This window comes from Hipposideros armiger, unplaced genomic scaffold (genome assembly GCF_001890085.2).
Source record: "Hipposideros armiger isolate ML-2016 unplaced genomic scaffold, ASM189008v1 scaffold_37, whole genome shotgun sequence".
NCBI classification, from domain to species: domain Eukaryota; kingdom Metazoa; phylum Chordata; class Mammalia; order Chiroptera; family Hipposideridae; genus Hipposideros; species Hipposideros armiger.
This window is the reverse complement of record NW_017731387.1, coordinates 4381262-4392813: the sequence shown is the minus strand read 5'-3', so window position 1 is coordinate 4392813 and position 11552 is coordinate 4381262. Positions and strand designations below refer to the sequence as shown.

At 62.5% G+C, this 11552-nt stretch overlaps 1 protein-coding gene across 1 annotated transcript in view; it reads right to left on the bottom strand.

Moving 5' to 3' along the window:
* Positions 1-11424, bottom strand: part of IGFN1 (immunoglobulin like and fibronectin type III domain containing 1) — a 25632-nt gene extending 14208 nt beyond the window's left edge. Inside the window, exons 1-12 of the mRNA XM_019637998.1 lie at positions 11322-11424; positions 9308-9356; positions 8787-8906; positions 7469-7608; positions 6713-6812; positions 6124-6168; positions 5803-5848; positions 5094-5271; positions 4114-4227; positions 3283-3451; positions 2025-2297; positions 15-1289 (exon numbers count right to left, since the gene is read on the bottom strand). Coding sequence (XP_019493543.1) covers positions 15-1289; positions 2025-2297; positions 3283-3451; positions 4114-4227; positions 5094-5271; positions 5803-5848; positions 6124-6168; positions 6713-6812; positions 7469-7608; positions 8787-8906; positions 9308-9314 — 2467 coding nt within the window. The 5' untranslated portion in view covers positions 9315-9356; positions 11322-11424. The remainder of the gene's footprint in view (positions 1-14; positions 1290-2024; positions 2298-3282; positions 3452-4113; positions 4228-5093; positions 5272-5802; positions 5849-6123; positions 6169-6712; positions 6813-7468; positions 7609-8786; positions 8907-9307; positions 9357-11321) is intronic.
* Positions 11425-11552: the final 128 nt, after the last annotated feature.

The window sequence follows — 11552 nt, the reverse complement described above, 5'->3', positions numbered from 1 at the left end:
AGCCACTTGGGCACCACTCACACCCCCTTCCCCTCCACCAGACCCCAGCATCCCAGGCCCGTGTGGGGTCCCGGTTTGGCTGAGGCTGGACCTTGTATCACCCCAAGGACCTGAGCTCTGAGCCCCTCTCCTGCCAGCCTCCCCTGCCCCCCTGTGACCTGCTGTCCAGCTTTGGGAACCCTCGGGGCTTCCATAGCCGTCCCCTGCCTCACCCAAGGCGACCCCTGTCTGCTGGCCCCACTTTCCCTGGGACCCCTGAGAACCCCTTTCCCAGCCCTCAGGACCTCCTGGTCCCCCAGGGCTGGCTTTGTAGCCCCTTCCCCCACCCACAAGCTCCCCTGGGCCGTGACCATCTGCCTCCGGCCAGGAGCCCTCAGTTCTGCCACCAGCTGATGGAGGTTCCTGGGGGGCCTTGCCCGCAGATGTCTGTCCTGGAAACTGCCCTGACCCCCCGTAGCCCCGTGTTTCCCCATGGTCATCACTGTCACCTCCCCGAGAGTCCCAAGTCTCAGGGCCCCCGCCTGCCTTGGAGCCAGACCCTCTTCCTCCAGGAGCCCCCAGGGCGCCAGGACCCCCGGCGGCACTGCCGGCTCCAGCCTCCCCCAGGCCGGTGCCCGGACCCCACACGGCCCCGGCTGCGCCCCTCTCCCGTTCCCTGCTCAGACCTTCCCCTCTCCCCACCTCACCGAGGCTCTCCCCCTGCAAAACCTCCATGGCTTCCCCTTCGGACCAAGACCCCATAGGACCAGACTGGGACCCCCAGAGTTGTCCCTGTCCTTCCTCACTTCTCCCGCGTCCTCCAGCCCAAGGGTGCTGGGACCCTGCCGTCCCACCAGGCCTGTCCCCGTCACTGTCCCTGCCACCGTGACCTTCCATCAGGCCCAGCCCTGACCCCGGTCCCTCTCCCTGTGGAAGGGGCCTCCCCAGGAGGCTCCTGTCCCAGCCTCCCTCGCCCTGGAGCTGGTATTCCCCGGGAGGAGTAGCTCTGCCCCGCTCTGCGTCCAGAAAGCCCTGTCTCGCCTGCCCAGGGCCCCAGGCTGAGTCAGCGGCGCCTTCGTCCCCCATCGCGGCGTAGCCATGCCCACCAAGGCCGCCTGTGTCTGGGCCAGCTGTGAGCTGCAGCCCGGGAGCCCCCCCAGCCCCTTCGTGGGAGCTCCCTGCGGGGCCCTGCCCTCTAAGCCTCCCCCCCTCGCTGCTGGCGCTCCCGAATTCTCCTGCTTCTGAGGTCTGGGCTCCTTGCAGCTGAACTTGGAGGTCAGCACTGGTGGTCAGAAGGCCTTTGTCCCCATCTTTGGTGAGAGGTCAACGTGCCCATAGAGAGACAGAGAAAAGACCCACTGCATCAGGCCAGCTGTCACTTGTCCAACGGCCACTGCTTCACCTGACCCTCAGTTTCCCCCATAGAGACACCTGAGCTGACCACCTGAGAAGGAAGCCAGGATGTGCCAGCTCGGTGACAGATAAACCCCATCGCTGGGCACTCCCCAGTCCTGTGCCCTCAGCCCCGCCCCCACCCCCCACCCCGCTGTGTGTGTCCTGAGAAAATACAGGGGCCCCACGTCACCTGCTTATCAAACTGCCACGAGCAACGACGTGGTTTTTAAAAGACCTACATGCCCTGCGGTCTGCCTTACAGTTTTCTGGGAGCACTTTGAACCCAAAAGCCAGGGGTGCAGTGGTTAAGGGTGCTCTTTGGCTCGACCCAGGGGCTTCTCACCCATGGAGCCTGGGCCACTGTCCCCAGCCCTGCGCCAGACCCCAGGGCCAGCTTGGATCTGTGCTCCAGAGAAATCCCGGAAGCCCAGTGGAGCAGACGCCCCTGGGCGGGACCACGCTGGCTGGGAAGACCCCGCACGCAGTGGGTCAGGACAGACCGAAGGAGCCCTTCATCCTCTGAGGGTGAGATCTCCATCCCAAGCAAGTGACTGACCAAAGGGACCCCCTGCCCTGGCCTTCCTCACGCCCTCCTTGGCCTGAGGTGTGGCCTCAGTGGGGACAGGGAGGGACAGGTGTGACCCACTTACCTTCAACCACCAGCCAGGCGCTGGAGGCGTAGAGCCCGGTGCTCAGGGAATAGGGGCCCATGTCTGATAGACGGGCTCCCCTGACCACCAGCTGGTGGGTCAGCCCGTCGGGGGACACGGACACTTCATATTTGTCACTGGGCTGGAGTGGGCGGCGCTGGAAACTCCAGGCAGCGCTGGGGCAGGGTCTGGAGAGAACGCACTCAAAGACGGCGTCACCCTGAGCGTCACAGTGGACCTCGGCCAGCGGCACGACCACTCTGGGCGGGATGGCTGCGGGGGAGGAAGGAACGGGCGTCAGCCTGGCCGTGGGACAGTGTGAGCTGACGCTGCGGGGCTGGAGTTCAGAAACCCCGGCTCACACAGCTCAGCCACAAACCCCCTGCGTCACCTTGGATGGGTCACCTCTTACCCCACAGAAAACGAGGGGTTATAATTAGGATATGAACAGGAAGACTATTTTTAGCTCTAGAATTCTGTAATTCTAAATCCAAAAGTTATGCCTGGGGGCAAAGCAGGTACGTGAAGGGCACCACCGTGCCAAGTCCCACGGTTTTACACATGTCACCTTACTGAGCTTCACGGCCGCCTCCGAGGCAGGTTTGACTATGTCCTTTTCATAGGTAAGGAAATGGAAGCTTCAAGAGTTAAATGATGTGACCCAGTCTTCTCAGCTCAGAGGTGGCCCGGCCAGCACCCCCACCCAGGCATGTGGGGCCTGCTGGGGGTCTCCCCCTTCCTTCTCCCTCAACCCCGCTCAGCCACGTGGTCTACGGTACCTCTGCCTCCCCTCCTTCCGGGAAGCCCCTCGGGTGGTGTGTGTGCAGCTACTCTACTCGTGGGGACAGGACAGTTCCCGGGTGGGAGGCAGAGGGCTGGGTAGGGCACGAGTGTGCAGTGGAGAATTGCTAAGGAGGGCTGGGAGGACGGCAGAAGGGGTGGCAGATGAGAAAGCAGCAGGCTTCTGGGGGCTGTGAGCTCAGTTTGGACCTGATGGGGAGCTGACTACACGCTGCAGAAGGCCTGTGAGCCGGGGCATCATGTGTCCTGCCGAAACCCAGGAGAGCCCAGCTCGGCACCAGGAGAGCAGCGCATGGAGCGAGACTTTCGGAACAGGGATCATTGCCATGTGAGCCTCTGGGTGCGCGCCCCTCTCCCCACGGTCTCTGTCACATCCACGCTCCCCCAGCCGCGGCACCGACGTGGCCCCCCTCCCAGAGGCCCACCCACTCAGACGCGCTTGGGGAAGCCCACTCACCACTGGCATCCAGTTCTGTGGAGAAGACTTCAGCGTCCTCCACCTTGACCTGGTAGATGCCAGCGTCCTCGGGCCACAGGTCCTGGATCTGGAATTGGTAATGCCTCCCTAGCCGTCGCACGTGGCGCTTGCTCTGGCTGTCGAAGCCGTAGCGGACCATCTCGCCATCCTGAGGCCAGAAAAGAGGGAGGGGGCTCAGGGGCTCAGCGGGTCCCCAGCACCTTCCGCCACAGTCCCACTCCGGCTGCATTCAGCAGTTGTCTGCCACTGACCCGGAGACCGCAGGACACATTCCTGAATGGCAAAGGGGAGGGCTGGGGTGGAGAGCAAGCCTGGAGGGGAGCAAACACTCTGGAAATGTCCACGAGTCGGACCCTGGAGTAAATTACCTGCCAGTGTTGTACGGGAGGCCCCTGACGCTGCCCAGAGTGCAGCTGGCACTGGGCAGAGCTACCACCCACGCAGCCCTGTGAGGTTAGTGGCAACTGGGGGCAGTGCCAGGCGCTGGGCGTCCGCTCATGACAACAACAGAGGACCCTCAGGTGTCCTCCAGGCTCTGCGGAGCCCAAGCGTCCACACACACGCCCACCTCAGCCGAACCCCACAGAGCTGCTATCTGCTGGGGGTGTTTTAGGTACTGGGACACATCAGGGGATAAAAAGCAAGGATTCCTGGCCCAGGGAGCTCAGATGCTATGGGGGAGACAGACAAACAATGCGCATGGCAAGTAAATAATAGAGTGTGTGTTAGGATGGGGCTGAGGGGCACAGCAGGGCCCCCCGCAATTCCTGCCCCGAGGACCAGCCAAGCCAGTGGCCCCTCCAGCCTCACCTTGTACAGGTAAATCTTGCTTTCGGAATCTTTGAGGTCCAGCTCCAGCTCAAACGTTGCAATCCCCTCCTTGGTGATTTTGATGTGTTTCCAGTTGGATACAGAGTTGAGGTACTAGGGAAGACAAACCCACCAGGGGAGCTCTCTGAAGTGTCTCTTCAGGGCACTCCAACCCCTCAGATCCAGCCCCCCAATATCCCAGTCGGAAATGCATTTCACAGGTGGGAGACTGAAGCCCCTCGAGGAAGGGAATCCTCAAGTTGGACATCCGGTCGGGACAGAGAGCCAGAAAGAACCCCAGGTGTCCAGGGGCTCTGAGAACACAGTAGGACTTTTCTGCTCATCGTTTATGCCGCCCAATCAAAATGAGTGAGCACCTACTGTGTGCAAAGCGCTGTTGCTAAAGCAGATGAGGAGGTTTGATAAAATACTGTTTTCAAGATGATGAAAATAAGTGTTTTGAATTTCCAGAAGAAAAATTAGACTTAGATTCTAGTTAGGTTCCACACAAGAACTCCCTGCAGTTTACAAGATGCTGGGATGAAAATGCCAGTGGGCACTGTGACATTCCTTTCCCTGAGGCCTTTGGAAATTAGATAGGTCCCCAAGGTCTGTGATGATGACAGTGGTGACAGCAGTGATGATGGTGTGATGATGATGGCGACAGTGACAATGATGACGATGACAGCCGCCAGGAGGCCCTTCCCGGGGGCCCCTGCTCAGCTCAGGGCCCCAGGTGCATCTCCTCACCGCCCTCTCCGTAACCCTACGGGGCAGGCGGGACTGTCACACCCACGGTGACACAGGAGAAAACCAAGCTGCGCGGCCCGAGCTTTCCCCAGGCCCCGGATTTGGGATCAGAACCAGCGTGCACAGCCCGGACGTCGCCTGGGCAGCCTGGGGCCTCGGCCACACGCGCTGGGGGCTCGGTCTCCCGCAAGCCCAGGGCGGGCGTGTAGGCGAGCGGGCGGCGCCGGTACCTGAGCCATCTTGTCCTCCCTCTCCTGGCGCATCTCCTGCAGCTTCCGCAGCATGCCGCGGAAGTCCATGATGCCGTACTTCAGGCACAGTCGCTCGTAGTCCCTCCGGTCCGCGGTCATCAGCAGCTGCCACACCTGCTCGCGGTCCACCACCTTCTCGGGGGCGGGGGGCCGCGCCCTGGGGAGCAGGCCGGCAGGTCAGGGGCCAGCGAGCCCCAGGAGCAGGCACCCCGAGGGGACGTGGGGAGCGTTCCTCTTCGGAGAAGAAAGGGACAGAGAGGCTGGGATGTGGGGCTGAGCCCCGTTGGGTCTGCAGGACCCGGAGATGAACAGGGGTGGCCCTCACCCCACAGCGTCAGCTTCCCGGGAGAAAGTCTGCTCCCAACCACCTGTATTGTGTATTTCGGGCAAGATGTCTTTTAGGGCAATTGTTCTGTTGCTTTAACATTTTTTGAAATCGCTGTTCTGGTGGAGCGCCCCATTTCACCAAGGAGCCAGTCAGGCTCCAGAGAGGAGAGGTGACAACGCAAGGATATGGGGCTTAGAAGCGGGACACCCAGAATTCCTTCTTCCCGCCCGCCCGGAGGCTGCCTCCGCCCAGCAACCCGCCTGTGCTCCGGGTGGAGGTCAGAGCTGAGCCCAGCTCGGCAGAAGCAACCAGGAGGGGCACCACGGGGGCCTCCAACCCCCTCGACAGGCCCAGACCCACCTCTTTTTCAGCATCTTCCGGAACTCTGCCAGCTGCTGCCTGAGGTCTGGAAAAGGAACAGGAATGAGGTCCCAATCCCAGGGTGGGGTCCCCAGGAGCCAAGGCAGGGCTTTCCCATAGGAAGTGGGGGGTGGGGGAAAGGGGACAGAAGTGGGGTGTGGTCCAGGGCAACAGCTGAGCTTTGGAAAGGGGTCTCCTGTGGACTGGTGAGGACCCGTGAGGTGTCCTTGGGGACAGGCTGGGCCAAGTCGAGAGCAGCAGGCAAGGAGCAGCCCATCCCCCAAAGGCCCCACGGAGGCCTCTGACGACCGTGCCACCTACCCTCCTGGGGTTCCTTTTGCCGCTTCCTATTCTTCCGAAAGCCAACTGGACCATTGGGGAGAAGATGGAAGAGTTAACATGGACAGGCACGGGGAGAAGCCAGACACACAGGTGGCCTCCCTGAGAAGGACAGCACCGGGGCCCCGACCCCCCACTCCAAGGTGTGGCGAGGCCCAGCTGCAAGGATGGCCGGGCAGAGGGTCTGCCCACCCTAAGCATTAATGCCCCCGAGCCTTGGCACCGCCCAAGTGCGACCACCTGCCCATCATCTCATGCCGGGGAGGAGGAGGGGTGACTCACAAGCCTCCAGGGGCCAGGGAGGCGGCACACTCGCGTGAAGTGGCCATGGGCAACCACAGCCGAAACACAGCTGAAGGGCCAGCTGCTCTCTCGCTTGCCCGAGAGCTGCCATGGTTTAAGCCGCGTGTTGCCCAACACGTCCAGCAGCTGTTTGTCTGGCCCTGCAGCCTCTCGCCTACATCCTCTAGGCGCCCCCCGCCCCGGCCTCCCCACACCGTGCGAGGCCCCTGACTCCTCTAGGGCTCCCCAACGCCCTGAGCACTGATGGGGGGCAGGGGGACACGCCCACCTTCGATGACTGTGAGTCTGGCCGAGCACGTGGCCTCTCCGTACGCGTTCACTGCCCAGCACCGGTACTGGTCCATGTCATCACCCGTCAGCTTGTTGATCTGCGGAGAGGCCAGGGGCAGGGGACGGGCTAGCACGTCCCTGCTCTGTCACTACACATGGCTATGTGCTAGGGGACAAGGACATGTCCTTGTCCTCAGGGAGCTCGCAGTCCCCCTCGGGAAAGACAGAGCGCAAACGAGACCCAGACCCCACCGGACGGCAACACCAGCTCTGCCGTCAGAGGCACAAGGAGCGCGCGGCTCAGGGTGAGCGGGGTCTGGGCTGAGTGCCTACGGTCTCGGTCAGGGATTTCGGGCTGTGGGGCTTTGGGCGGTTTCCCTAACCTCTCTGAACCTCAGTGTCTTTACTTAGAAGGTGAGGCTAATTCATTCACAACGCAGTGAGTGGTTGGGGTCAAATGGCATCACCTGTGCCAGATGGTGAGCCCAGCACATAGTAAGGTTTCCATGGCTGGTAGCTACGAATATTTCTCACAGTGACTGACTTCCATGGAGGTGCCGGCCAGCCTGCCAGGTCTACACACCTGGCTCAGGCCGCCTGGAGCCACAGAGTGGAGCTGAGTCTTTGACCCCTCTTACTCCTCTGGGGACCAGAGGCCGCTGACCAGCCCTTCACGGGACAGGTAGTGTCAGGGGCACTCCAGCGTGGGACAGGCAGAGACGGGGACATCCCAGCAGGAGGCGCGCGTCCTCACCTGCAGCACGTGCTCCTTGCTGCCCGGGGCCGAGGAGATCTGGTACTTGCTGCAGTTGCTGAGCTCGCCTTTGCTGCTCTGCCAGTACACCTCGGGCCTGGGCTCCCCGCAGACCACAGCCCGGAAGATGGCATTTTTTCCTGTGGCAGGAAGAGGGGGGGCGGGGGAGGTTAACAAGCTGCGGGAGGCGGGGGACAGCATAGAGCCGTCAATTTACGTTATGCTCCGTGCTCCAGGTATCTTGGCCGCCCATTCAGGAAGGGTGCCAGGCTGCGGTCCCCAGACTCGGGGACTCTTATGACGCCAGACGGAGAGCAGCAGTTTCCAGGCGCCCAGAGGCTGTCCCTGCCTGGGTTCGTTTGGCAGGAGCTGGGGTGTTAGGGGAAGGGTTCCCCTGGATTGTCCATGGAGAAAGCGGGGCTTAGGAGGGAGGGGCGTGTCTTGGAAGCGGGTGTGATAAAGGGTCTGACAGGCTCTCCCAAGGCTGGGAAGGGGGTGAGTTTTTTGTGGGTTCTGCGTCACTCTCCGGGCGGGCGTGACAACCTGGGAAAGGAACGGCTCTTTGGCACCTAAAGGAGCTCCAGCCTCAGAAAGACCCCGAGCTCCAGGCTTGCAGAGTCCTGGGAGCCACTCCCCTCAAGGACTCCTCCGCTCCTCCCTGGAATGTGTCAGCAGAGAACAGTGCCAACACCCAAGGGTCCTTCTCCATGAGGAGAGACAGTTTCTCACGACTTTGTCCAGGGAGGACTTGGAGTCAGATTTAGAAAAACAACGTGCCATGGTTTTCTTGCACCAGAAGGTTGCAAACTGGAATTCCCTGCAGGGACCCAGCAGCCTGTGTCCCCGCCACGCCCCTGGGTACTTTTCTCGCGTGACTTTCTACCACAGGGTTCAGAGCCCAGCCTGTGAGCCGCTGGGGGTCTGGTGGCAAGGGCTGGAGGGGCCCAAGTTCACTCAGTTTGAACATCGCCCCCGGCAGGAGCTGCTTGGAGGCAGAAGGCGGGGAGGGCGCTGAGGAAAGGCACAGTCTCTCCCTGCTCCCCGATCCATCGCCGGTCCTTGCTCATGGATGTCTTGCATTCGTACACCACATGACCCACCCTGCTCCTCGGGTCCCTTTCCTCTTCTGGGGATCCAGGCAGACAGGCAGACACCCTCCCCCCCAATATAGGGAGATGTGCTGTGAGTGGTGATGGGCTTGGGACGTCAGGGCAGGTCAGGAAGGACTCCAGCCGCCCACCCCAAACCCCCTGCTGTGCATGCTGGAGGTGGGGGAGCCGTCGTGCCTCTGTCAGCAGCCCCCCTCCCCCAGCCTCACCTTCCTGCAGTGCTAAGGTGACCGGCTTTTGCTCAAAGTCTGGCGTGCTGCACCCTTCAGGGATCTCATCCACCAGCTGCCGGATGGTCACCCCGTGCAGAGAGGATTTTTTCAGCTTCCCTGGGGAGGAAATGCACATGGGCCCGGCCCCTTCCTCATGGGGGGCCCTCAACACAGTGGAGCGCTGACCCACTGACCCCGGGAGCAAGGGCCTGTGAGCGGTGCTTCTGAATTTCCTAGTGGTGGCTGGGTTGGTCCTCCAGCAGCGTGAATGGAGCCCCCGGGAAGTGGGCGGGGGTCACCTTGGGGAGACCCTGGGAGTGTTTCTGGGGAAAAGCTAGACAAGAGAGAGTGGGAAAGGGGTTCTCCGCAGGAAGTAGGGCCCCACAGGGAGCTCTGCACCCTCAAAACCCAAAGCTGACCCTGGAGAAAGCAGACAGGTGAGGCCCTGAAGGTCTCTGAGCACCCCCTCCACCCAGTGAGGGGCGCAGTGAGGGGCTCGGGCGGGGTAGCGCTCTCACCGGCCATGGTCTGGCTCCTCTGTGGCTCCTGGGAGTGGCGATTGGTCTCCTGAGAACAGAGGACAGAACTGCTTCTAGGAGGTCAGCGGGTCTAACCCCATCCGTCCCGCAGCATTAGTGTGTCGGCCAGTATCTGGGGTGGGAGCCGGCTGGAGCTGCTGCCCCCCAGAGCTTGTCTAACCCCGGGGTCCAGCAAAACCAATCACGCAGACGTAGGGAAGGGTAGGAGACTGCCCAGTTGTCCCTCTCCAGGCAAAGGAGACCGTGGGGCTGAGGCTACAAACTATGTTGGTGGCCTGGCCTCCTGGTGGGACCCCAGGAGCGAGGGTGAGACGTAGACTCCCCAGCCTCAGGAGGTCAAGCTCCCGGCGTCCTGGGCTCTTCCAGCTCTAGCAGCCTGGCCCCTTTGACTTTGGACGTGAGTTTCCCGGAGACGAACTCTGAGGTTTTCCAGCAGGACCCAGCAACCCTCTCCTTCCCACCCTCAGCCAGTCCGGACCCTTCGGATTGCCGGGTCTGCGGGGGAGAGTTCCCCCACTTGGCTGCTGGTGAGCTCCTGTCCGCCCTGGACGGTGGGATCCTCATAAATCCATCTGCCCCCCTCTGAGGCCAGTGAGTTATGATGTCAGGTGGACAAGAGCCTCCCAGCGGCTTCTAACCACAGGGCGTGCCCCCCGGAGAGGGAGGGGCCTGGCTCTGGGCCCCCCGGGCGTCGTGCGTCGTGGGGAGGGGATGTCTTGACAGAATCCTCCAGCAGCCCCACCTCCTGTGCGATTGGCCCCTGGCCGTGGCGTTCCACTTCGGAGACTCCGCTTTCCTGCCCAATGAGCCCTGTTCTCAGAGGGAACCCACACGTGACCGAGCACATTCCTCCACTCAGGACACCTTCCGTTTCACAAGTGCCCACCCACTGGCATTTCTGGCCCACAGCGTCCCTTCCACAGCCCAGCCACTGCCCCCCGGGCGCCGGAATGCCATGGCACACCAGCGGCGTTCTGGGGCGGTCACAGGGCCACGGGCCACAGCCGCCGTGCTGCACGGAGTCACGAGGGAGGCCGGCGGGAGGGCAGCCGCCACGCTGGCAGAGGGGCGCCTGTCCCACCCACGTTCCAGGACAGCCGCCTGGCAGCTGTCCACCACCCCACCCGGGAGAAGTTCACCACTGCTCTCTTCATTGTCATCTTCATCACCTGTCCCCATCACCACCAGCTCAGTCCCTTACGTGGCTGTTTGTCACACTTGGAAGGTAACGCTCACACCGTCCTCTCCCCTGCTCCCTGCCTACAGGTCCCAGCTGAGAAGGGAGAGAGACGCAGAAGCCCCATGGGGACTTGGGGGCCCAACGTTAAGCCGTCTCACCCTCTGGACCCCCATTCTCTTCAGGAAGAAGCCAGATTGGGTGCAAGGTCAATGACGAATGGACGAGCGGCCTGCTTGGCCGGGGACGGGCAGGACTTGGCCTCAGTGGGGGTGGGGGGAGGAATCAGTCCCCTTTCCACGCTGCTTTTCCCTTTCTGAGAAGAGCCCCGATTCTGCTCCGTGCCAAACAGCAGCTGTGCCCTCACCCCAGCCCAACAGCACTTCTGCCCTGGCCCCTGCTCTCCCTCCAGGACCCCTGCCCCCAGCTCCCCAGCTGGGAGGAATTGAGGCCCAGAGAGGCACATGGGATTTCTCTCGCCTGTGTGAATCAGACGCGCCCTGTGCAGCCCCGAGGCCCTGACTCTGGACAGCTAGTCGGACCTGTAGCCTGGCCATCGTGTTGGCCACACTCTAAGCCAAACGGTGCCAGGAAACCCAGGGCCAGGACAGACGCACCCAGACGGGGTCACTGAAACCGTCTGCCCTGTCCAGAGGGGTGACCCTGCACCCCAGGGCGTGACCGGCCGCCACGGGATGTCCTCACTAATCTCATGTCCTCCGCCTGCTCCTGCTTGAGTGGAAAAGCTAGAAAGCGGTCCCTTCTGTGCCGTGCCCCCGCCCCGGGTGAGCAGCCAGGTGTGCGGTGCCCACTTACCTGGGCGCACAGCTGGCCTCCAGCCTCCCGTCTGCCCCCTCCTCCCTGCTTCCAGCTGCTGTGCGCTGCCGGGGGCCCTGGAGGGACTGCCGGTGGACAGGCAGTGCTGGGACAGATGTAGGTCACTGCAGCCTCCTTGGCTCTGTCTGCCCCTCCCACTCGCCCCGCCTTCCCCCCCCCCTCCCGCCTGGCTTGGCAGAGCAGGGTCCCCCACGGTTAATGCCCTGCCTC